We start from the raw sequence: 26,908 nt of genomic DNA, 5'->3' as shown, positions 1-26,908 counted from the left end.
GACTTAAGATGAAATGGATAAATTACTTGAAAGACACAAATTATAAAAACAGACACACAAAAAATTAGAAAATTTGCATCGCTCCATATCTAGAAAGAAAAAGAATTCACAATTAATTTCCTGCAAAGAAAATTTCAGGTCTGCATGACTTCACTAGGGAACTAAAGATTTAATTAAAGAACAATCATACATAAAGTCCTCAAGAAAGCAGGAGGGAACACTTCTCACTTCATTTTATGAGGCCAGCATTCCCCAATGACAAAACCAGACAAAAATATTAAAGAAAACTCCAAATATTCCTTATGAACATATAAATATTTAATAAAAATTAAAATCTTTAATAAAAAATAGAAACCCCAACTGGAGTTTATCCTAGGAATACAAGGTTGGTTTACATTGAAAAGTGAATTTATTTCACTATATTAAATAGAATTAAGGAGAAGTACCAAATGATTCTCTCAACAGACACAGGAAAAGCATGTGACAAAATTCAACACCCATTCATGACAAAAACTCTCAGCAAACAGGAACAGAGGAGAATTTATTTCTTCAACCTACTCTATGAAAAACCTACAGCTAATGTCTGGAACCAGGCAATGATGTCCACTCTCACCATTCAGCATCGTTCTGAAGATGCTAGTCAGTGCAGTGAGACAAGAAAAAGAGAGGCAGATAAATATGAAAGGAAGAAAAACTGTATTCAGAGATGATATGATTATATATGTGGAAAATCCCAAAAAATATGTTTAAAAGTTGCCAGACTAACAAATGAGTTTTTACAAGGTCACAGGATACAAGGTCACAACACAAAAACCAGTTGCATCTCTAGAGACTAGCAATACACAACTGGAAAATGAAATTTAAAAAACAATACCACTTTACAATAGATTAAAACGTGCATGTCTTGTAAATTGAACACTAAAAAACATTGCTGCTGAGAGAAACTGAAAAAGACCTTAATAAATGAAAAATTTAACATGTTCTGGATTGAAAGCCTCAATTGTTGTTCAGATGTCAATTCTCCCCAAACTGATTTACAGATTCCATGAACCTCACTCAAAAGCCAGACGCTTTTATTTCTAGAAGTTGACAAGCTGATTCTAACACTGATACAGAAATGCAAAGAACAACAAAGTCAGAGAACTCACATGAACTGATTTTAAGATTTATTATAAAGCTACAGTAAGCAAGACAGTGTGGTATTGACTTAAGGATAGACACACAAATAGATGGAGCAGACAGAATCAAGAAGTGAACCTGCAAATTTAGGGTCAATTGATTTTTAATAAAGGGGCCAAGTTAACTCAATGGGGCAAGTTCAGCAATCTGCAAAATGTCACAGAACTAATAAGCAGCCATACCAGAGTTCACATCCTGCTGGACAGCAGGTGGGCTCACCAGCCAGTTTCCTTCACTCCCACATCTGTCTCAACACAGAGGAGTGACCCTGCTAGAGGGGACTTGGACATGGTCCTATCAGCTCTGCAGGGACCTTCTATAGGTTCCCCTCATCCTTTCAGCACCAGTGTCAGGTACAGTCATGATTGGGGTCACCTAGGAATTAAGTGGCTGTCATGGAATTTCTCCACAGCTGCTGTGTGAAGAACAGCAAAAGTGACAGGTGATGAATAACAAAAGTGATGTATAATTAACCGAAAATACAAGAGGGCTATGGAAATTTTAAAGCCTCACACCAGAGCTTTTCTCTGAGATGCAGGAAGGAAAGAGCTCAAAGGAATGAAGTTCTTTCAAAAACCTAAGTCCCTAAAGTAAAAATATAATGAAAGGGCCCCACAATCCTCCCTTCAGTGAGGAAGAATCTGGCTGATTTTCAGTGACGATTCACAAGAAACTATAGAGAGAAGTCTAACTTGGGAAGGGAAAGTGAGTGTGAGAAAGGTGTGTCTCTGCAGCATTTTAGATGACTGCAGGATGGGCCCTGGTGTGACGCTCCTGAGCCCTGCTGCCTGCGTAGGAGGGTGAGCTCTGGTGTCAGGCCTTCAATTTGAGGGCTTGGCCAGTAGCTGGGTGATCTGTGTGGGATATTTAACCTCTTTTTGCTTCAGTTTCCTCATCAGTAAAATGGGGATCATAATTATATCCCTACCACAACATGGGCTACTCTGAGGATTTGATAATATATAGAAAGCACCTAGAACAGTGCCTAGCACTTGGTAAGTGCTCAAGAAATGTTAGCCCTTCTGTCACAAACCTTGGTCCTCATGTTTTTGATATGGTTATGACATTGATTCATAGCTCCTTGTCCCATATGTACTGTGGAAACAGGGTGGCACTGTTAAAAAAAAAAAAAAACAAAAAAACCCTGGACATTCCAGTTCCATGGGCCTGGCTCTGCTTCTTCCTGGGTGCCTTCAACTGAATCTCAAGTTTTATAGCTGCTAAAAAAAAAATCCTCATCCATAAATGGAACGTACATTACTGTTCTCTCAAGGCTGAGGTAACGGTGAGAGAGATGAAAGTTTAGTAAAATGTTTATCATAGTGCCTGGCACCACAAATCATCAGTAAATGGGAGCTAATATTATAATTCTTATTATTTTGCACTCCTAATATCAGGAATGAAACCTAGTTCTCTGACTACTGTGTCAGGATAAGACGACTTGAAAAAGGGTTTATATTGTTTAGGGGCAGGTTTTAAGAACATAAGTAGTCTATGACTCACTAGTGGGTGTCACTGTTAATACTGGGCCTGTTAGACTGGAAAATGCAACAGCTCAAACTAAAAATCCACCTGGAATTTTGGCCTAAGCTGCCTCTTAATTTCATTGTAGGACACAAAGGCTCCTGTTCAAGACCCGTATTTTTTTCTTTTCCTTTCTTTTCTCCTTTCTGCATGACCCACAGCTGCTTTGAGGGCTGTGTTAGGCGCACACCTCTGGCCCTGCCTCAGTAGTCCCTGCTCCATGTACACCTGCCTCCCTCCACTCACTAGGCAGAAATACCCGAACAGGGAGCGAATGACCCATATAGTGTTTCTACAAAGAGGAACAGAGGATATGCTGGGAATTTGCACCGTAAGGAGGAAACTCAACCCTGATAAGCAGACTGTGGTAAGCCAAAAAGCCGTCAAAAGAGCTCAGGTTCTGGTCATTGAGGGCTAATGACCTTGAAACATTCTCCCTGCAAAAACTGCAAAGAGGAGCCTTCCCTGTTAAATTCAGTTATTTGTAGATGACAAGCAGACAAGCAGAGGGAGCTAACATTGCCTGTGCCTGATTTTTTTATGATGCTTTCGTATACATCTAATTATGTAATTCTCTCTATACCCTGTGACATAGCTATTATTCTACCACCCCTCATTTTACAGGGTGTCCAAAGTAAGCTGAAAGTAGAGTAGTTGGCATTAGTATCCAGGTCTATCCTACATTTTCTGAACTGGTAGATACTGTGGGCTCTATCTCGCCTGTTAACCACTTTGAGAATCTGATGAAACCATAGTCTTTCTACCTAGGAGAACTAAACAAAAGCACAGCCTTTCAAGGAAATGCATGAGTACACAAAATGTTCCTACGCTTCTGGTGGATGTCAAGGACATCCTGAAATTCATGGACCCTATTTCAGTGCATATAATGTAAGACCCCCATAAAAATCCTCAACAGCCTGAGCCCATCCCTGGAACTTTAGGAAACCAACGAGCAAAAAGGTAATCCTAGGAGCCTGGCAGGGAAATCTAAAGGGGTGGCAAACTACAGTCCAAGGGTCAAATCCAGCCTGTCACCTATTTTTGTAAATAAAGCTTTTAATTGCAATACAGACATGCTCATTCATTTGCATATCATCTATGTCTGCTTTTGCTAAGTAGCAGCAATGGAGACTGTAGGGCAACAAGCCTCAAACACTTATTATCCATCCCTTTACAGAAAATGTTTGCCAACTTCTGACCTAAACCATGATCGAGAGATTATACCATTTCTTCTAAGGTTAGTTTGTAGTACAGAAAATAGTAAAGGGTTTCTGCCAGAAAAGACATCATTCCAAAATTGTTAAGATTAGGAGAAGCAAAGAAAAATGAAACATCTGTCAACAGAAACTCCTGATAAAACTGTAAGTTGCTGAGGTACTGAGCTGCATTCCAACTGGCAATGCCTTTTCAACAGGCACAAAATATGTAGGATAACAAAATCTCTTGTCTGAGCGGGGAGGTTAAGGTAATTATGATGATTAAATGCTCCTGCCAATTATAGTAATGTAAGAATTAACCACAAAGTCTCTTAATCAAATGATGTTTGGGAAAGGAGCTCAAGGATTATGTGCACAATGAGAAAAGAAGGTGGTAAGGAGAGCTTTGTGAGACAACAGATAATTCCTGAAGGAAAGGAGGGAAGTGACACTGACAAGCAAGTTGTATCACAAGAGGGAAACTTTACAGGTGGCTAGAATAAGGAATACCAAAATTCCAGGATCTCTTGAGGGGAAAAGTCAAGTGTCTCAGTGCAGTCTTTCCCTTCAGACCCGTTGGACTTACGTTATCCAGGTCCTTCCGTAGTGCAATCTTGCTGGTCACCAGCTCATGGGCTAAGTCATCATTTTCCTGTTCCAATCTCATGTTAGCTTCTTGTAGACGCCTATTCTCCCGCTGAAGAGTAGAAAGAAACCAGTTATAGACACATAAAAATCAGATGGAAATGTCATTTCTCAGGGCTAAACCTCAAAATATATTTCTAAGTCCTATGGAAACAATAAGATAAATGGCTGGACCTCATGTGCTTCCAAATCAACAATTACTTATTTTCTAGCTCCATAAAGAAATACTTAACTGATTCAAGTGACCTTGTCAAGCAGCTACTATTTACTAACCGTGACGAAAAGCCACTGAACTATAACAAACCAGGAAGCTGGTTTGAAACAAAAACAGATCTTGCTTGCTAATTTGCAAACTCAAACTAAAACTTGAACCTACAGAGGAACTGAATTTTAAAAAGGACTCAATGAAGCTAGTTACAGGCACAATCATAGGAAATGAAAGCCTGGGAGCTCCTCACACGTAGGCCATAAGCAAACAAACCTCAAATCGCTCGATGGGGTCTTCTTGCTGGGCCTGCTGTTCCCTCATGGTGTGATACTCTTTCTCGTATTTTTTCAACTTCTTCTGACTAATCTGTAGGATAAATCATAGGGTAAATTAAGAAGTATTAGAAAGTAGTAGGTGCTTCAGTGCCTGCACTGAAGACGAAGACTTCTGGTGGCCTGGGCAATCTCAGTCATTATGGACGTGGTATTTCCTATTTTTTTGGAGGGAAATCATCTGAATAGGGTATAAGCCCAGGACCCCAAATTTTCAATGTGTTTCGAGTTCTGTTGGAGATGTTTGGTTCCTAAGGCTTTAACTGACAGTATTAGAATGAACACCCTACAGATGGCTCCTCCTACAAGTTCTAGGTCCTATTTGTCCCTAATAATAATAATGCCACCATTTTATTTAGCACATATGAGTGCTGCTGCTAAATCCTTTAAATCTGTGACCTCACAACGCCTCTACAAAGTGTGCTATTCTCATCCTCATCTTATAGGCAAGTTAACTGAGGTATAAGGAGGTTGGTTATGTAACTTGACCAAAGTCACACAATAAGGGACTGGGAGATCTGGGATTTGAGCCCTGGCAGTTGGACTCCATCTGAAGTCCTCACTATCCTAGCACCTCTCTATCCCCTCCCTTTCCTCTCTTCTACCTCCTTCCGTGCTGCTTTCAAATAGACAATTATCTCTACCCTTAAAAACACAGCTCTGCTGACTACTCTGCTTAGATGCCCTCTCACCCCATCAGATTATTGTTCTCTTTCTCTCAAGCCTTTTCTTACAAACCATTGCAAACCACAGGCCTAGATCTTCGCCTCTGTTGCTTCAAGACCTGCCCCTCCTTAATGTAAGTCAGGCCTTTGCTCTGACTTCTCTATGAAAGAACCCTGTTGAAGGTCTCCAGTGGTGTCTTTTTACTCTGTCCAGTGGTCTTACATCTCCCCAACTAAACTTCAAAACTCCCTGACTTTCATGCTTTAACATGACCAATCCACTCTGCTTTCTTCTAGAAAATCTTTTCTCCCTTTATTCTCTTGGCTTTCCTTCTACGAAACAGGCTTTCCCCTCTTTACTGGCTGGTTCTGTCTCCTTCTTCAAACTAAATTATAACCAAGGGCAACACACCTTCAAGATGTAACTGCCTTTTTTTTTCCTCTTTGAGACAGGGTCTCTCTATCACCCAAGCTGGAGTGCAGTGGTGTGATCTCAGCTCACTGCAGCCTTGACATCCTGTGGTAAGTTGATCCTCCCCCCCCAGCCTCCCAAGGAGCTGGGACTACAGGCACACAACACCACACCTGGCTGATTTTTACTTTTTTCTAGGGATGGAGCTTTGCTATGTTGCCCAGGCTGGGTGGTGACTATCTTTCCTTCCTTTGAACAGCTAGCCATTCCCTATGACATTTTTAAAAATTACATTTTCAAAAATTATGAGATATAATAGAAAAGTGATTTAAAAAAAAACCAGATGTGTGTAGTTTAAAGACTGATTATGGCTGGGTGCAGTGGCTCACACCTGTAATCTCAGCACTTTGGGAAGCCAAGGCAGAAGGATCACTTGAGGCCAGGAGTTTGAGACCAGCCTGGGCAACACAGCAAGATTGTCTCTACAAAAAAATACAAAAATTGGCCAGGTATGGTGGCATGTGCCTGTAGTCCCAGCTACTCAGGAGGCTGAGGTGGGAGGATCCCTGGAGCCCAGGAGGTTGAGAATGGAGTGAGCCAAGACTGCACCACTGTGTCCCATCTGGGTGACAGAGTGAGATCCCATCTAAATATATATATTTTTTAAAAGAATGATTATAAAACTAATGGTCATCCCTTCCTGAAGCTTTAGTAATCAGCACTAAAGTGATGACTTGGAAATCTGCCTGTTAGTCCCCAGGTCCAGGTAACTAGGACTCTCAGATCTACTCCACTCCAAATTTCTTATTTTATAGATGAAGAAATAAGACCTAGAAAGGGGAAGGGATAGGCCCACGTTTGCTGTGTGTTGGTGTGTCTCCAGACGCTCTCAGTGGGAGAGTGTGTTCCTCTCCCACTGACTGTGGACACTTCCCCTAGTCAGGCTGTTTGCAGGTCTGCCTCAATCAGAGCTCTATTTCTGGAGTCTGGCTGTTGCCCAAGGTTAGGCAGCCAGGAAGACAGCATTCTGCTCCAGCTGACCTCTATAGAAAGATGCTCACTCAACACCTGGGGTAAGGCCACAAACTGGAGCAGGACATCTTTAAGCTGAGATCTTCTGCAGTTTCGAGCCAATGCTAGGGTAAACTTCTGCTGTGTACTTAAGTGACTCACGAAGACAGCATCTAAGTAAAATGTTATGCAATCAATAAGTGTATAGACAATCCTAACAGATCAATAGTAGTGGAACAGAAAATAAATGAGGCTGTGAACAGCAAACACTTCATCCCAGTGCTTTTGCATTCTGAGTAAATGGGAGGAAAGGCGGTGGTTATGAGGCTCCCATGGCACTTTATTTAAAAAAACGAATTGACACCAAATCCTGTAAAACATTTTCACAAATCTTCAAGATTCTTCAACTTTTCATTCTCTTGCTGGATAAGGAAGAATTAACATTTTTCCCCATAGATATATGTTTTAATAGGCTAACTACAAAACAATGCTTTCTATATTTCATTAACCCTTATTATAGCTGCCTCACCCTCACAGTAATAGGGCTGATTCTCTCTCAGTATCATATGTAACAAGAGTGTGTGATAAGTACCTGGTAAATAATAGAACCTTTACACGGGCCAACATCTCATTTGTTTCTTACATTCTCATGATAGGATATGGGTGTTTCTTTTCATTTTTCCTATGTCTTCCAAGTTTTCTGCATTGAGTATGAATTATTTTTATAATTAGGAAAAACAGAAATGCTGTTTAAGTATCATTTTCATAATTATCCAGGGTTTCTCTAAGAGTTCTGCTTGTTTCTCTAGCTGACAGTTTTCATTTACTTCCGAATCAGTCCTCAGGGGTCACCTCTCAGGAATGGGTGTACACAAAGCTCTGCTGTCTTCACAGACTTTGCTGGTCCAGAGTCCTGACTTCTTCACCAGCTCAGTCTTTTCCCCATCTTCACCCTCACCTCTTCTCAGTCTCTCTCTTTCTCCCTCCCACCCTTCCTCTCTCCCTTAAACACTCACCACAAACACAAAATCAATAAAAACACCAAAGCTTCTCATGGGTTGACGGTTGATACTGACTTTTGCAGCATGCATCAACTAGTTTAGGCTGCCTTTGAGGCACCAACTCCAAGATAAAGACTGATGCCTGAAACCCGAATGGGGAACCAAATGGTGCCAGCAGCAGCAGGAACATTTTAAGCCTCCTTTTGAGGCCACACCTGGGAGAGGCCAGCACCTCTTGGCCTGCCTATGACATTATGAATGTCTTCTTCAGGCCAGAACTGTCTCTCACTCATTGTTGTCCCCTGTTCATGCATAGCGAGTACCCAGAAATGCTTGCTAAATTACTGAGAAAGTACTCTCTTTTCCTTGCATTGACTTTTCTTCTGAATGGAAATGGCAACCAAAGTGGGCGTGCAATGCAAGCATGTTCCTTTTGCCTAGACAACCTCACACCTGGCTCACTCCTCTTCACTTTTGGGATTACAGTTCCAATACCCCTTCTTTAGCAAACCCTTCCCTCATACTCTTGTCCTGTCAGGCCAGGTCTTTCAGTTATATAACTCTTCTCATAGCATCAAGTCAATTCCTCCATGGCAGCAATCCAAGCTCACAATTACTTATATTTCTACTTAATTGTCTGTCTTCCCACCAGGAGACAGGCCATATATGTTATCCTTACTACTGTATCTCCAGTGCTCAATGCTTGGAAAGTAACTGGGACTCATAATAACAGGATGTTAAACAAATCAAAGCCAAAGGCTTTCTTTTTACCTTAATAAAGATGCAATAGGGACATTTATTTAACCAGTAGTTGAGCACTACCATGTGCAATGGCATTAGCAATACAAAGATATATATAGGTGCCATCGCACAAACTCCATGAGGGCAGGAAGTCCTATTCATTGTGAAATTCCTAATGCGTTTCACACAGTAAGCATGAAAATACTTAATGAACAGAGATCCAGAAGTCCAAGATTCATTTTCTGTCTCTCTTACTTTTAACTTTTAATTGAATTCAAGAAGCAAGGGAAGCTATGGATTTAGACTCAGAGCTCTGAATCATACCCGCTGTTCACTGATTCCTATCAGAAGGCTTTGGAAATCACAGCTTCACACAGAGGTATTTTTGCCCTCAAAGAAAATTAAATTTGAAATTCAATCCTTGTTCTGTTTAAATATACTTTGTGGGGGGAAAAGAAGCCTAACAAATACTTAAGACTGGGTTTGTTGGTAAAACCAACCTTATACCCCACTGTATTAGCACCAGGACTCTTACCACCATTAGAAACAGCACTACTTGAAAGTCTTTTGAGAGCCATGGTTCCTCTCTAATAAAGAGTGCACAAAAGCCAACTTCCCCTCTCCCTCCACAATCAAACATTCTACATACCATTTCAGAGGGCTCATGGAACCCCTGAGGCCTGTGCTTTGTCCCAGATTAAGAAACCTTAAATTAGAGAGAAAGTACAGACTTGATACTTGCCAGTTTGTTATTTTGATAGAAGCACAAATTCAGTCGAAAACATCTCTCCTTTGGTCACTCACTTGTCATTAATCTGTCACAGGAACTGGATAATGTGCTGTCTTAAAATCTATGCCACTTGCCCTGGGGAAGCTGGTCTCTGATCAGCCCCTGGAATAGACAGTGACGGCAAGGGCCACACACATGGAGAAAGAGTGAGAGTGGCTGCTCACCTGGGCAGGCGTGACATGGTACAACCTGCCCACTAAGAGCTTGGGCTGTGCAGGTGGAACGGACCAAGGCTGGAGTCCTGGTTCTGCCAATAACTTACTGTGTGACCAAGGGCAAGCTGCCTAATCTTAAGCCTCTATTTCCTCATCTGTAAAAATCCTAACAGTCCTTATGAAGACTACTGTTATGAAGATCAAAAAACAAAATACATATAAAGTCCTCAGAAAAGTTCCTAGCACACAGTGGAGTATTTTCAATAAATTTTAGCTACTATTTGTCATTAATTCCTGGCATCCTGTCCTGAATCAAGGGACACAGCTATCCCTCTGAACATGTGCTGCAAACAAAGAGCCATTTTAAACAAAGTCAATTTAACACAGAAAAGCATGAAACAGGCTATCATGGGAAGTGGAGCTGCTTTCCAAGTTTGGCTTAAAAAAGTGTTGCAAAAATCAGAATCCGTGCTGAGCTGGAGTCACAGGGAGTCCAGTGAGGTGGGAGGTTGAACATTAGTAGCTCTGCATGGCGAGAGAGAAGCACGTTGTTGGGTGAGTGGGTGGACAGTATAGGGCAAGAGTCTGGTACATTAAGGAGATCCTGACTCCAAAGTCTTCATTGCTTCATGTGGTAGGACTATCAGAAAGCTAAATAAAGAAATCTGACACAAGTCTATCTTCCTGTTTAACGTTCAGGACAGGGACTGATTTTTCAGTTATTGATTAAAAAGAACCTGAGATTTACTCAGGACTTTCAAGATAACAAGATGTCTACAAATCTACTATTTTATTTACTTCTCAAAACAACTTACTGAGATGAGCAGAGCAGGGATTATCTCCCTCATTTTACTGATGAGGAAGTAAGACCTAGACCTATCTATCTAGATTATATAGATTATATAGCAGGTGATACTTATCATACCATAGATGGATCACATCATACCATATCATAGATAGGTGACTTGTCCAAAGTCAAGGACCCAGGGTTCAGTGGCAGTGCCAGCATAAGAATGCAAGTCTGGGGTAATTCCTGTTTCTTATTTATCTGTGGCCTGCTCAGTGCTGAACACGCAAGAAAATCTGTAAGTGTTTGTTGACTTGAACTGACTTAAGGAAAGTGCTCTGGATGCCTGGGCAAAGGTCAAAACAAGGCAGGCCAGAAGAACACTGGTATTTGAGGGATGGAAGCAGCAGCCACTTTCAAGGCATCATCTTATTCTCTCACAACCCTGCGATGTTAACCTACCCTGGGGTCACACAGCAGAGGCAGAGCCAGGATAAAAGTCAAGGTCTGTGGGTCTCGAAGGCCTGCATTCTTCACCAATGGAAATAAACATTCTATTTAATTTCTGAGCCTTTTAATTTAATTTGTTCAAACAGTTTAACTCCTTCAAAGATCACTAAGTAGAATTAGATATTCTGGTTCTACCACCATAGTGTTTTTCTAAAATGGAAGAAGCAAATTAGTAGCAAAGAACACAAACAGATAAGGACTAAGGGAGACCAGCTTATTAAAATAAGAAGGCAGTGCCCATCGCTACCCTTGCAACAACTGGCAAAATTTAGGGTTTATTACAGAGAAAGAGAGCACCCATTCAGAAGTTTCCTCATAAAATCTGATTCTAAAAGGTAGGAACAAAGAAATAAAACTAGAGTCTGGTCTAGTTATAAGAAAAGCTGAACTCTGTGTAGTGTATAGAGAATTAAGTTTCAACTCTGACATAGAGATAGAGGTACCCATCATTACATTACTAAAATCACCAAAAACGGGTAACACACAAATGACTCCTGTCCCATTCATTCAATCCGCCATTTACAGTAAAGCAGAATGCCCATAAGAATTGACTTTAGAGTGTGAAACTCTTGGGATCTAATCCCAACTCCATTAGTTACTAACTTTATATCCTTTGAGAGTTTACATCAATTCTCTACATCTCAGTATGCATATCCCTAAAAGGCCCTCAATTGGTCACTGTGAGGATTATTTCACTGTATGAGAGCATTGTGTACAATTCTGTGAATCCATCAACAAAGACTGATGAAGTTGCAGCCCTTAGACAGCTTAAATCTAATACATACTAACTACACAAATAATTTGAACAGAGAATGAAGTTCAAACTAGTGTTGTTTTTAAGCTCTGGAATAAAAATATCCCCCAAGGGAAAATACTCCCGAATGCTGAAGAGTTTTCTGTTTCTCTGAACAGCAAATGGTTAAGCATTATATTAATTTGGAGACACTGCTATTTGGTTTTTGTACTAGTATCTTTTCTTATAAGTAGTTTGAAGTCTGGCACATTCACGTGATGTTTAAAATGATACGTTCAAATGAAGCAATGGTTCAGCAATTCCATTTCATCTTAGGCAGGATTCTATGGCAAAATGGTCAAGTCTTCAGGTTTGATCTAGGAGACTGACTGGGCCATCTCTGAGAGCATGATTCTTGTGTCTTCTAAACTAGCCTCATATATCTCACCTGTTCTCAAAAATGCCTATACAGGTATGAAGAAAGAGTTTCCCTCGCATATTTCTTGAATCAAAAATTTAAAAGACCTTTCAATATTCCCCTCTAAAGACTATGCAAGGCACAGTTGTATGAAAGGGCTGTGGGGCTCCCAGGACCATAAATGATCTTCTAGAATAATCTATTTAGAATGGAATGCCTTTTAGATCCTCTATCAGAAGTGGAACAATTTTTCTATCTCAGGTCACTTACCCATAAAGGGGGAGAGGTCAATGGATAGCTAAATGAGTTTTGAGGTACACTGTTAAATTTTAGATTAGCAGCAGGGGATCTAAACTCCTCAAGAAATAAATTAAACATTTCAGTCCCATAACAAGTTCACTTTAAGGGGAAAGAGGGAGAACAGGAGAAGTAAAAGGCCTGAAAAAAGACAAAAGTAGAGAGAGGCAAGTAAAGACAGAGACAGAAAAAGATTCATAAAGAAAAAGAAAATCCCAAGGGCACGGAGAAGAATATAGACATTTTTGAGCAACACACCCATCTTGTGGCCATTTCAGATACTGCCACACCAAATTTAATTATTGAACCTTTGCAATGGTAAGAGGCAGTGGAATGGGTTGGAAAGCACTGGGAACACAGAGTCAGAGGCCCGAGTTCCACTAGGGTGCTCTGTCACTATACAGCTGGTATGACTTGGGTAAGTCACTTGATGTGCCTTACTGTATTTCACAGGGTATTGTGAGGAAGAAATAAGATGCTTTTAAGAACTATATCAATACTACAAATTACAACAATATCATAACATTAAAACACAACAATGGCCAGTGCAGTGGCGCACACCTGTAATCCCAGCACTCTGGAAGGGAGAGGTGGGTCGATCACTTGGGTCCAGGAGTTCGAGACCAGCCTGGGCAACACAGCGAGACCTTGTCTCTACATAAAACAAAACAAAACAAAATAGCCGGGAGATGGTGGTGCATGCCTGTACTCGCAGCTACTTGGAAGGGTGACGTGGGAGGATTGTTTGAGTCTGGGAGGTCGAGGCTGCAGTGAGCCATGATTGTGCGGCTACATTCCAGCAGGGGTGACAGAGCAAGACCCTTCTCAAAAGATCAAAAATCACAACAATGAAAACAAAAGTAGCTATCTATTTCCTAGACTGGCATGTGAGGCAGAGTATTTCCAATTCTCACCTTAATCAGGAAGTACAGTTAACCCTTGAACAACACGAGTTAGGGGCACTGACGCCCTGCGCAGCTGAAAATCCACGTGTAACTTCTGACTCCCCCAAAATCTACTTACTAATGGCTTACTATTGACCAGAAGCCATACTGATAACATAAAGTCAATTAATACATATTTTGTATGTTACAGGTATTATATACTGAATTCTTACAAAATAATAAGCTAGAGAAAAAATTAAGAAAATCGTAAGGAAGAGAAAATATATTTACTATTCACTAAGTGGAAGTGGATCATCATAAAGGTCTTCATCCTGGTTGTCATGATGTGTAGGCTGAGAAGGAAGAAGAGAGGTGGGTCTTTCTGTCTCAAAGGCAGCAGAGGCAGAAGTGGAGGAGGCAGAGGTAGAAGGGGAGACAGGAGGCATAGTTGGTGTAACTTTTATTGAAAAAAATCCACTTATAAGTGGACCCATGCAGTTCATACCATGTTGCTCAAAGGTCAACTGTACAACTGAGTAAACCAAGCCACAATTTACAAACATTTAAAAAATCATGGAAAGGATTTCAGTGAGTTGCGAAGCAAAAGTTACCTTTGTAAATTCCACAAGAAAAACTTCAAAAGCTTGTTTCCAAACAAGCTTTTGGAACCACATATCACAAACCACCCTTTCAATGTCTACTGGGCTCAAACCACAGATGATCATGTGCACTCATACCTCACGCAAGCCGCAGAATGCAGGGCTCATGATGCACTTGCCGATGATGACTTTTCCTAATTTTGAACTGGCAAGTTACCACTGAATTACCACTTCGCCAATAACAGGTTCAACTATTATGTGTATCTCTCTTAATATTTTTTGGGATTAAGTGTAACTACCAGAAGATAACCAATCATCACTAACTACCATACATACCATATCTCACCTTCTGGCAGAAAAATCCCATTCTCTCATGTTCTGGTGAATCTCTACACTTTTCAGGCTGTAAGCCAATTTCAAGAAAAACTACTATCTCACCTGAAATCACGTGCAAATAGGGGGAAACATCCAAAGTGTACCCCAAACATGCAAAGTTCTCCAGGGCTAGAAGGAATTATATATCTAAGCACAAAATATATGTGCTGTGCAGACACACTAAAGGCAGCCTTGTCAGACTTGTCTCATTGAAGGCATAGGCAAGAAAAAACAAGACATTAGATTCCTCCTACCTGGACTTTCCCCACCTTTCCATATATGGAAATAAAGGATCCATATATCATTAAAGTGTTTCAAGCTAACGGACATCCAAAAGGTAAAACTTCTGGCTGGAAACTATTAAGCTTTGCCCAAATCCATGTTAACTCTTCTTTGTAAAACACATGGTAGAAACTCAATAGTGTATTTATTCATTCACTTATTCAATCAATATTTGTAAGCCAGATCCTGCTCTTGGTACTGTGGATTCAGCAGTAAACCAAAGAGATGGTCTCTTCTGCTGCACAGCCTCCATTCCAGTAGGGGAAAATAAGATAGGGTAAGGAGGTAACGGCATAAAAGGTTGGGGGAGCTGCTACTTTAGATACTGCAATTTGAGAAGGTGTGGATATATGAGCCGAAGACTGGATGAGGGGACAGTGAAGCCATGCAGACATTCAGGAGAACATTACAAGCAGAGAGACTGACCAGTGCAAAGGTCTAAGAACAGCAAGGAGGCCAGGGTATCTGAATTGGAAGGAGAAGGGGGAAATATAGTAGGAGACAGAATCAGAGTTTAAGGAAAAACTCTAAAATCCAATGAATCTTTATGTATAAAACCGTTCACACCACAACAAAACTTAAAGTAAGAGTGGCGGGCTGGGTGTGGTGGCTCATGCCTGTAATCCCAGCACTCTGGGAGGCTGAGGCAGGTGGATCACTTGAGGTCAGGAGTTTGAGACCAGCCTGGCCAACATGGCAAAACACTGTGTCTGCTAAAAATACAAAAAAGTAGCTGGGCATGGTGGCACACCTGTAATCTCAGTTATCTGGGAGGCTGAAACAGGAGAATTACTTGAACCTGGGAGGCACAGGTTGCAGTGAGCTGAGACTGTGCCACTGCATTCCGGCCTGGGTGACAGAGCAAGACCCTATCTCAAAACAAACAAACAAACAAGAAAAACGAGGGGCACAGTTAAATAAACTGTGGCACAGTGAGACAAATTCAAGCAGAGGAATTATATAACCATGTACGACTGATTATTTACACACAATATCTCAGTGAGGAAAATCCGTGTAATTGCATGAAACAGGAAGAAAAGTGATACTGTATGAACTCAATTATTTAAGAACGCATAAAAAACATTTGGGAAAAAAAGGAGCAAAATTGAATGCGGGATGCCTCTGGGTGGTGGAAACGTTGAGTTTTCAGCAAAGGAGACATGCGATAGAGAAGAGCCACGTAGGAAGCCACTATGGAAACAGGAAAGGATGATGATGGTTAGATTAGGATGTTAATAATGAAGGTGGTAGTGATCAGAGTCAGGATATATTCTGACAACAGGCATAGATGTGGAGTGTGAGAAAGAGAGGAGTCAAGAGGACAGCAAGGTTTTTGGCCTGAGCAACCAGGTACCCCTAATTGAGACTGGGATACTGAGAAAGGAGTAGATTTTGGAGGCAAAGAAATCATCAGCAAAAAAGAGGCAGCATCCTCTTGTGTGCTGAACCAGGCTGAGATAGGAAGAGTGACTCAAAGAATCTCAGAACTCATTTGGTTCTATGCTTTGTGCAAACCTATTCTCTTTGAAAATATTACTGTAAAAATGTTTGTTATCTACTTAACAATCAGGGAGGAAATAATTATAGTCATAGCCATCATTTCTTGAACCCTTACTACGAGGCACTATGCTAAACACTGTACATACGATATTGTAGCTAATCCCCACATATAAAAGCATTTAACCATAGTACCAAGCACATGGTAAACTATCATTAAGTGTTAGCCGTAATACCTACGAATTATGTAACATTTTAAATGGAATGTAAACTTTGATGATTATTTTAATTACCAGAAGTTCTATTTCCTTTTTTTTTTTCCAATCCACTATTCATTTTATATTATGATTTCTACTGTTTCTCTAGCTAATAGGTAGAGTTTTTATATTCCCCCTTTAACAGACAGGGGAGCCATTCAGAGGTCCTAACTTTATGCAAAGGCCTCACTTTTCTTTTTCTTTTTCTTTTTTTTTTTGAGACAGAGTCTCACTCTGTTGCCCAGGCTGGAGTGCAGTGGCCGGATCTCAGCTCACTGCAAGCTCCACCTCCCGGGTTTATGCCATTCTCCTGCCTCAGCCTCCCGAGTAGCTGGGACAACAGGCGCCCGCCACCTCGCCCGGCTAGTTTTTTTTTTGTATTTTTTTAGTAGAGACGGGGTTTCACCGTGTTAGCCAGGATGGTCTCAATCTCTTGACCTCGTGATCTGCCTGTCTCGGCCTCCCAAAGTGCTGGGATTACAGGCTTGAGCCACCGCACCCAGCCAAGGCCTCACTTTTCAGCTACCTCCTAAAGGCCCAAAATCATATCCACTATGTCTGTGTGAGCATTAAACCCCTAATAGCTACACATAGTTCCATACTCCCCTGAGAGTAGTTGAGCTACTTTGTTTTAAATACCTGTGCATTTCTATTTCAAGTTCTTCCAGGCATTTAAACATTTCTTGGGGTATATTTTACTTAGCCTACGTGTTAAAAAAAAAAGGGTAATCTGAGTTAGCTCAGTCTGACACATAACCAGAATGAGAAGTAAAATATTATTTTACAGAAGCAGAAACTGAGCCCTTAATAAGTGAGCCCAGAGAGGTTGAGGCTACAGTGAGCTGTGACTGTACCACTGCACTCCCAGCCTGGGTAACAAGAGTGAGACCCTGTCTCAAAAAAAAGGCCCACAGAAAATAAATACAATACAATACAATACAATACAATACAATACAATACAATACAATACAATACAATGCAATACAAATACAATGTTATGATAACACGAACACAATACCCTGTATCTTTTTACTTTAAAAAAAATTGTGCAAATCACAAATGCCATTTGAAGTGATAAAACTGAGTTTTCTTCATGTATCATTAGCTTCGTTTTAGAGAATTTCTGACCAGAACAAATTGCTGAAAGTTCAGGCCAGGCGTGGTGGCTCACTCCTGTAATTCCAGCACTTTGGGAGGCCAAAGTGGGAGGATCACTTGAGCCTAGGGGTTTGAGACTAGCCTGGACAATACAGTGAGAACCCAAATCTACAAAAAAAAAAAGTTAAAAATCAGCTGGGTGTAGTGGCGCATACCTGTAGTCCCAGCTACTCAGGAGGCTGAGGTGGGAGGACTGCTTGAGCCTGGGAGGTTGAGGCTGCAATGAGTTATGATTGCGCCACTGCACTCTAGCCTTGTCTTAAACCAGCACAGTAGAAGAAATCATGAAACCTGAATTCTGCCACTAACTAGGTGTACGACTAGGGAACTACAACCTCTTTTTGTTTTGTCTTCAAAATAGGGATATTAATACTCTTCCCACAGTTTGGGGGTTGGGGGAGACAATGAGATTTCATTCATAGGATTACAATATATAGGAAAGTATTTTGGGGAAAAAAGGTTAAGAGTCATATAATACAGAAGAAAACATCATCACTAATATTTATATATTATAAATGTTAACATTATGTATGTATTATAAGTGTTATAAATATAATACATAAATAATTATGTATTATAAATGTTTGATCAGGAACAGTGAGACACTAAGTGAAAAACAGAATCTTAACTAACGCAAAATTATTTTACCTTCATGTTGCAGGCTAATTCCATTAGTTTTTTTGCATTTTCTTCTGAGCGGTATCTCTTAGGAAGCTGAACCCTAAAGAACTTCAAGGCACCTTCAAAGTCTGTCAACAGCAGGTCATCTTTCGAAGTCTTGAAGTAAGAAAATACAAACATATATAGAAAAAATGTGTTGCTATAAGGATGCACAAGAAGTTTTTTATATTCCCAGCACTTTTCAGCACTTTTATAATCCCCAGAAGATATTTCTTAGCTTCTGTCAGAGCCACCTGCATACATCCACTGTTAGGGGTAATGCTAGATTTCCAGCACTTTTATAATTCCCAGAAGATATTTCTTAGCTTTTGTCAGAGCCACCTGCATACATCCACTCTCAGGGGTAGTGCTAGTGCACAGTGACTGCTCAGAATCAGACTACAATGAATGTGTTGCAAGTGCAGAGCAGGGAAGGACAGATAACTCGGCTAATAAATAAATGAGTACCTTTAATAATCCAAGGGCGACATTAAAAATGACACTTATTCCCTGAAAGAGAACAGACAAAAAGAACACTGTCAGCATTTATATCTCGACTACTATGCTATTTGTCCTCAGAATACCCCACATTTTTAAAGAAATTGTGAAAACTTAAGGAAGGAAATGAATTATCTCAGAACTACCTTGAAAAATAAAACCTAAAGGGCCATTGAAAAGCTGCTTGAACACTTAGTTTCCCATTTTTCTGAGAAAAGAGCTTTTCTTGCCCTATTCTCATATTCAATAATAAGAAATGCTTTTCCAAAGTATTCCATGCTTCCAAACCAAAAGATCAGTCATAAAGTTGTGATCTCTCAGGAAATAACTCCTGGGGAACTTTTCCTTTATCTTGTGCTGTCCCAATCCATGTACAGCAACCACTCTGTCCATAAGCCCTGTATTCCAGAACTGAATCTGCTCAGGGCTCCTTCCATTCTGCAAATCCTGGGACTAAGAACAAAGGAGAGGAAGCACTATCTGTTGATCAAGTTAAACTGCTTAAGCTGCTGGGCCTCAGTTTCCATAACTAATACTCTCCTAAGGGTTTACTGAGATAATTAGCTGAAAAGTTTATGTAAATTACTTGGCATGCCACTGGCCCTTAGTAACTACTTAACAGATGGTTGTTTATACTAGTGAAAAGCTAGATACAATTTAAAGGTTTGTGATTAGAAATTGGTGACATAAAGTATGGAACATCCAAATAATAGGATACTTCGCAGCAACTAAGAAAAATGGCATATTTGGTAATATTTATTTCTTCTGTTTCTTAGAATATTTCAAGCTCACTGGTCGATACAAATTCTTTATGAATTTTTTTATGTTTTGAATATAGCATAATTAGAAAGGATAGTACAGATGTGTATGTTCAAGTACATGAAATGTAAAAAGGATACCAAAGAGTATAAATAACAATCATATTTTTAAATATACACATAGAGAACCACAATATATAGTGTTCCATCTATATGGAAACCATATTATTCTGTATAGTAATTATATATACACATATATGAACATACAAAAAAGGCTGAAAGGCTTTTTAACCAAACTGTTAAAAAGCAGCTAACCTACAGACAGTGGGATTTGAAGTATTTTTAATTATTTTTACTTATATTTTCTATAAACATATATTATTTTTATAATTATGTTTTTCTTAAACAAATGAATACACCACGCAAAATCCAAAATTACACCATGGCAAAGACTGTTATTTACTCTAATATCTATTTTCTCTTTAGTAATAAATCTCTAATTCTTAGCAAATTCCTGCTCAGCTTATTTTTTAAAAAGTCTCCCTTGCAGTTAGGTGTGGTCGTATAACTAAGTTCTAACCATAAAGTGGAAATACTGGATGGAACTTCCAGGAAATCTCCTTTAAAAACAGAGGATGCACCCTCTCCCATCCTCTAATCCTGCTGGCTTGAATATAGATATAATGGCTGGTGCACTACTCCTCCATATGGCTAACAGTCAGAGTGGAGGGAAGGCACGCTACTGCCAACATTCTGACTTCTTTTCATGAGAGAGAAAAAAGCTATTTTTTAAAATCACTGTTATTTTGGGTTTCTTCATTCAATACAGTCAAACTTAATATGAACTAATACAAATGTCTAATTCAGTATCTTTTCATATCAGAGTACACCTTTAACAAATATGATCATTAGCTTTAGTCCAAGGAAAAGTCACTTAAACCTAGATTCCCTAGCAATAAAATAAAATAACTAAAGAGACCAATTCTGTTTTGACAGAGCTGACCCTCAAAACAGAATTTGTTCTCAAGTACACTGCAAACAAAAGCCAAAGTGCTGCGGCCTCTGATACATACCTCACATAAAAGCAGGTCGATGATATGGAAGACCATGTAGAGAGGGAATTTTGCAGTGAAGAGAGTAAGAAACCACTGGGAGGCATACATGTGCGCTTCAAGGCTTATATCCAGGAAGTGGTTGTACAGGTCGGGAATGTATTCCTGAAATAGCAAACCAATTACGTCTGGGCACTTATGCATCTGTCCAATTCCCACTAAGGAGGCACATAAATCTACCAGGAATAGGTCAAAAAAGTAAAATACTTGTGTTTTTCTAAAAATCTCCAAAGTGCTCAGAATACTTATCATCTGGTATTAAGCTGGCACTAAACTCTTTTTTCCAGACCACAAACTAGTTCTAAAGAAAGAGGAATCCCCAAAATGGTGACAAGTATTTGGAAAGTCTGTTTTTCCCTCCAAATTATAAAACATTTGGGAAAGTTTGTTTCACTTTTGTTACGAGATTCCTAACCAGTCAGCTTCAGAGCCTTGGGGAGTACTTCTTGACTGAGTTAGCTGTGGAAAAGACCCCTACAAAGTCATCTGATCTTTTGGGAGTTTATCAGCTCACATCCATGAGGTGTGAAAGTTTAACACTTTGTTAATCTTTGCATCGTAATCACATAGTGAGAAGTGATAAAAATGAAACCCATCCTTAGCCACGAATCGCTAAGGCAATTACCACTGCTCCCTGGCACCATTTCCTCCCTGGCTCCTTAGTCCTGTACTCTTTTTGTCAAACACAAGCTGGTTTCTCTTTTTACCTGCATGAGGCGCTCCAATTGGTAAAATTTGCAATGCAAATCTTCAAAGTTTTGCTTGAAAAGTTCCCTCAGCCCATAGTCAAACATGATCTTGACCAGAACACTGAATGCCTGTTCTTCAGGCATCTGTAACAGATAGGGAAGTTGTTGGGTAGGTAGGATGGTGGTGGGGAATCACAAAACATACAGAAGTTTTCTCAGGATATTAAATCCAGCTTTATATTATTGTCTTACCAGAAAATTTAGTGCTATGCAGAAACTCAGGTCTAAGGTTGTGTTTAAAACATTTATTTACTCAGACAAGGAATAGTTAACTCTTTGTCAGCACGGTTCCTGTCCTCAAGGAGTCTCCCACACAACCAGTATTAAAATAACTGTAATAGGAATTAGATATCAGTGATAATACAAGAACAGGAAGGCCTGTATCTGCCTAAGGCAGTCAGAAACAGACTCTGTACGAAGGATAGAATTTGAACTGAGCAGAAATAAGCTGATAAACAGTGCAGGTGTCATCTTTCCCAAATCCTGGGACCTCTGTTTAACCATTTTTCCTTCCTTAGCTGCTATTTCATTCTAGCAAAATTGTTTTTCTTCCTCGCTGTTGTTAAAAACATAGCTTGTTATAGAAGAACCTTACACATTCTAAGGCTCGCAGTAATGCTTCTACAAAAGTCTCCTTCACTTCTATTTATATTTATAACAATACCTACATTTTCCATAGTTTTACGGTTAACTATTTCCCTGAGAACCTGGCAAGATACTTTCAAAAGAGAAAAAAGAAGCACTGGAAATGTTATTTAAGGATTGGTGTGAACGTAGCAAGCCTTCAAAAAAGTCAAGAAGGTGGGCAGGCTTCTGTGGAACAAGATGATGGAGGCGGGCTGAGCACAGAAATCACTGAGAAGAAAGCAGAACTAAAGAGCAAATCAGATTAAGTAGTAAGTAAGAAAAGCATAGCAGATCATTACTGGAAAGTTAAGAGTATTTGGGGCAAAAGCCCAGATTTTTGAAGTCTTTGTCATGGAAGGCAAATTTACTTTGCCACATGCAAGGAGATGTGGCCTAACCCACAGTGGTGATTCTGATGCTAGGCAGCCCACCTCCCCTCACTCTAAAACAAGCAGCAAGAGTTCAAAACAAGACATGGAGGGTCTGATTGGAAAACCCATTTTCAAGGGGATAAATGTCCTTGAACTGAAGGTGAGAACGAAGATAAATCACCCAGGCTTGTGGGACTTTGAGATATAAAGTTTCATTAAAACAACAAAACAAAGTAAAAACTTAACCTCTTTACTCATGTCATAGCTTTATCATATTTTTACATGACTACCAATAGCAACAAGCTGGGTTCAGTCAAGAAAAACCAAAGTTGCTTTTGTTTTACTTGTACAGGTTGAGCAACCCATATCTGAAAATGTAAAATGCTCCAAAATCTGAAACTTTAAACACTGACATGATGCTAAAAGGAAATGCTCATTGGAACACTCTGGATTTTTGGATTTGGGATGCTCAACCGGTATAAAGTAAATATTCCAAAATCCAAAATCCACACTTCCGGTCCCAAGCATTTCAGATAAGTGATACTCAAACTTGCACTGCAATCTACACAGAATGGCTTAATACCCTTGAATAACTTCCTGTTGCTTAGAGAAGCAACATTCAGACTCCTTACCTGGGCTCCAAAGCTTTCCCTAACTTTCTCCTCAACTCCCAATCACTCAGGATACTCCAGTCATACTGTTCTCCTTTCAGTTCCTCCCATACACCAACTGTTTCCCCAATTTAGGACTTCTATATATTGTACCATTCACTTTGCCATTAACACTCTATTCTCTACTCCCTTTTCAAATAGATCTATTATTTTCATAACAACATTTTCAAAAGTTAACACAGAAAAGTACAAAAGAAAATGATATCCCTTATCATTTTCCAGGCTGCTCCTTAAAGGTCACTTCCCCTGAGAAGCCTTTAATCTAAGTAAGACTCCCTTGTTACAATCTTACACCAACCTTTTTATTATACCTTAATAGCACCACTGAAAGTAATAAATGATATACTTGTGTGATTATCTGCTTAAAGCTAGTTGGATTCACAAGCTCTGTATCCATGAGGATTGAGACCATGTCTCTTATTTACCTCTGATCTTCAGCACAGTACAGATCATAACAGGTACTCAAAACTCTTTGCTAACATCACCTGTGTGGTATTCCTGCCAAGCATTTTAAACTGAATCATGAGAAAATGAGACAAATCAAGAATGTGGGACATTTTATATCACAATTTGTCTGAATTTTTCAAAACTATCAATGGCATGAAACACAAAAAAAGGCAAAGGAGTAATTTAGATTAATAGAATAAAGAGAAATGAAAATTCAATATTTGAATCTTCATTAGGTCTTGATTAGAAAAAAAAGCTAGACTCTATGGAGTAGACAAGTGGGAGAAAATTGAATGTGTACTGTGTATCAGACATTACTGAATCAATGTGGAATTTCTTGGATGTGATCACGGTATTATGGTTATGATACAGAATTCTGTTGCTCCCAGAAGGCATATGTATGATCAAGTATTTAGGAGTCTTGATGTTTATTATTTACTTTCAAGAATAATTTCAAAATAAAATTTAAGTAAAAAAGAAAATGTGTGTTTATGCAGAAAAGAGAAAAAGAGATGCAGAGGGAGACAAACAGAAAAAGCAATGTGGAAAATACTAATTGGTAAACTAGATAAAGACTGTTCACCTTAACACTGTTTAGAGTTTTCTGTGGATTTGAAAGAAAATAAAAAAGGTGGAGGGCAAAGGTGTTTGCTAAGCAAATGAATGAATAAAATGGTACTAAATGAAAGCCAACCTTTCTGCCTTCCTCTTACCCCAAAATACATAAATCTCAAAACAAATATTAATGACGATGGCTACTTTAGAGAAGATAAAACATCCCCAAGGGTTCAACCAACATTAAAGTCTCTCCCATCATCCTATTAATAAAAAGGAAGTCTACCCTTGTACTAGTTTTCAACATTGCCATTTATTCTCATCATATATCTCCTCCACAATGACATTAAGTTAATTTAAGGAAAAAGTTCGAGCTAGAGGAGTTAAAATTCATGCCTAAGAGTCTGTCCAAACCCAATATAAAACCATGCTCAAGCCTAAGGTTAGTATAAGCTGAGGCAGGCCATGTGTTAAGTCATAACAGAGACCTAATTACTCACATGGAGAAGGAGCACAGCAGCAAGAAATGACTGGCCCTGGCAATAACCAATCTCTTCATCATACACAGAATAAGCCTGGAAAATAAAACACACAGAGGATATGTAAATGAATGTATCCACTTGTGGGCCATGGTGGTACTATAGGACCTTGAATACAGAACCCTGGAGGATGCTACCCACACTGGGACAGCATTTTGACAGGCAATAAGTGGTGCCAATACTTCTCTCCAATCTTAATTTTTTCTTTACAATGAATACAGCTATCACCACTCCATTTCCTGTGGCGAAGGAGTAGGGAAGAGTAAGCAAAAACCACTTCTGCACTAAAAAAACTTTTCATATTTCCTTGTTGTTGTTCATGATGTTCCCTCTCCTTGGGATGTCCTTTCCCTCTCTCTGCCTGAAACATGCACTCTTTCTTCAGGCACCAAACTTATTTCAATTCCCCCAGAATGAATCCCTCTCTTCTCTGCCTCTATGGCACCTGCTACACAAGCATGGTTATTATTATATTACCACCACATTGCATTTTATTTTATTTTTAGAGACAGGGTCTTGCTCTCTTGCTCAGGCTGGAATGCAGTGGTACAATTACGGCTCACTGCAGCCTCAACCTCCTGGGCTCAAGGGATCTTGCCCCATCAGCCTCCTGAGTAGCTAGGACCACAGGCTTGCACCATCATGCCTGGCTAAAATTTTTTTTTTTTGAGACGGAGTCTCGTTCTGTCACCCAGGTTGGAGTGCAGTGGCGCGATGTCAGCTCACTGCAGGCTCCGCCGCCTCCTGGGTTCACGCCGTTCTCCTGCCTCAGCCTCCTGAGAAGCTGGGACTACAGGCGCCTGCCACCACGCCTGGCTAATTTTTTTTTTTTGTATTTTTAGTAGAGACGGGGTTTCACCGTGTTCGCCAGGATGGTCTCGGTCTCCTGACCTCATGATCTGCCCGCTTCGGCCTCCCAAAGTGCTGGGATAACAGGCGTGAGCCAGCCTGGCTAATTTTTAAAAATTTTTTATAGAGATGAGATCTCAACTATGTTGTGCAGGCTAGTCTCTAGCCCCTGGGCTCAGGCTATCCTCCTGTCTTGGCCTTCCAAAGTACTGGGATTATATGTGTGAGCCAATGCACCTGGCCCACACTGCATTTTTTTTTTTTTTAATAGAGATAGGGTCTCACTATGTTGCCCAGGCTGGTCTCAAACTCTTGAGCTCAAGTGATCCTTCTGCCTCAGCCTCTCAAAGTGCTAGGATTACAGGCTTGAGCCACCAAGCCCAGCCCCACACTGCATTTTACATGTCCATCTTCTCTGCCAGACGAGTAGGCTTTGTGAGGGATAGGGTGATGTCCTATTCAACCTAGTCAGCACCTCATATACAGCATGCACTCACTAAACACTGTTAATGTTATTCATTTTTCTTTCTGGGAAAAGCTCTTTTGGCAAAGACACCAAAATATAATTCTTTCCACAATATCATAATAACTTTTCTGATAAGCGAGATTACTCTGAAAACATTTGTGGGTTCCTCTGGAATTCTTATTTTTATTTTTCTTGGCAGCAAATGATTACTACCCATCTCCTCTGAACATTATTTTGAATAGAATATTGACATCTAACATTCTTCATGGTTTACTCTTTGGTTTTTTAGTTCTTTTTCAGAGTTCTGTTTTTATATCTGGTATTTGTAGTTCTCATGTAAATGTGGTACAAAGGGAAATTCCTATATCTTCAAGATGTTATTCCTTGTTTGACAAATTTATTTGTTGTGAAACTCCCTTTGTTTTCCACTTATTTTTTGTGCCAAGGTTCCTCTGTGTTCCAAGAAAGCAACTTAGAATTGGGTATGTTTAGAATATATAACTCTTAGCAAAATATGGTGCCAATACTTAATAGATGCTAGTCAAGTTAATATGCAACCAAAGTTTATCACTAGCTTTGGTGAAACTATAGCTTTTAAAAATGCATATATTATGATCATGCATTCAGAAATTTTCATAGAATTCAATGTAATCTTATTATACCATACCCATTTCATCACAGTTTATCTGATAAGAAGGCTACAGGATGAGAAACACATATACTTTTCCAGAGACAAGATGTGCAAAAAGGGCTTTAGAAATTATCAGTTTATAATACAACGAGGCACCACTTTCCTATCAAATTAATAACAATTAACAAATGTTAATACCAGTATTAACACTGTGTTAAAAATGAGTAGTAATATATGCTAAAACAAGTCTTTGGAAAACAGGCAATGTCTCTGAAGATATCCATTAGTAGTTTTATCAGCCATTAGTAGTTTTATCAGT

The 26,908-nt window shown here is 39.6% G+C and overlaps 1 protein-coding gene across 11 annotated transcripts in view; it reads right to left on the bottom strand.

Annotated features, from left to right (window-relative positions):
• RABGAP1 (RAB GTPase activating protein 1) overlaps positions 1 to 26,908 on the bottom strand; it is a 175,409-nt gene that overhangs the window by 10,915 nt on the left and 137,586 nt on the right. For 10 of the 11 annotated variants that reach the window (XM_021927168.2, XM_021927166.2, XM_009188135.4 and 7 more), the window contains 7 exons: positions 24,605 to 24,679; positions 21,392 to 21,517; positions 20,646 to 20,789; positions 18,785 to 18,826; positions 18,305 to 18,433; positions 5,026 to 5,118; positions 4,486 to 4,596 (listed from right to left, as the gene is read on the bottom strand). In XM_021927168.2, the coding sequence (XP_021782860.1) occupies positions 4,486 to 4,596; positions 5,026 to 5,118; positions 18,305 to 18,433; positions 18,785 to 18,826; positions 20,646 to 20,789; positions 21,392 to 21,517; positions 24,605 to 24,679 (720 nt within the window). The remainder of the gene's footprint in view (positions 1 to 4,485; positions 4,597 to 5,025; positions 5,119 to 18,304; positions 18,434 to 18,784; positions 18,827 to 20,645; positions 20,790 to 21,391; positions 21,518 to 24,604; positions 24,680 to 26,908) is intronic. The other variant, XM_021927171.2, reaches the window with a different exon arrangement.

This window comes from Papio anubis, chromosome 13 (assembly GCF_008728515.1).
Source record: "Papio anubis isolate 15944 chromosome 13, Panubis1.0, whole genome shotgun sequence".
Classification (NCBI taxonomy): domain Eukaryota; kingdom Metazoa; phylum Chordata; class Mammalia; order Primates; family Cercopithecidae; genus Papio; species Papio anubis.
The sequence above is the reverse complement of the archived record's forward strand: the minus strand, read 5'-3'. Positions and strand labels throughout refer to the sequence as shown.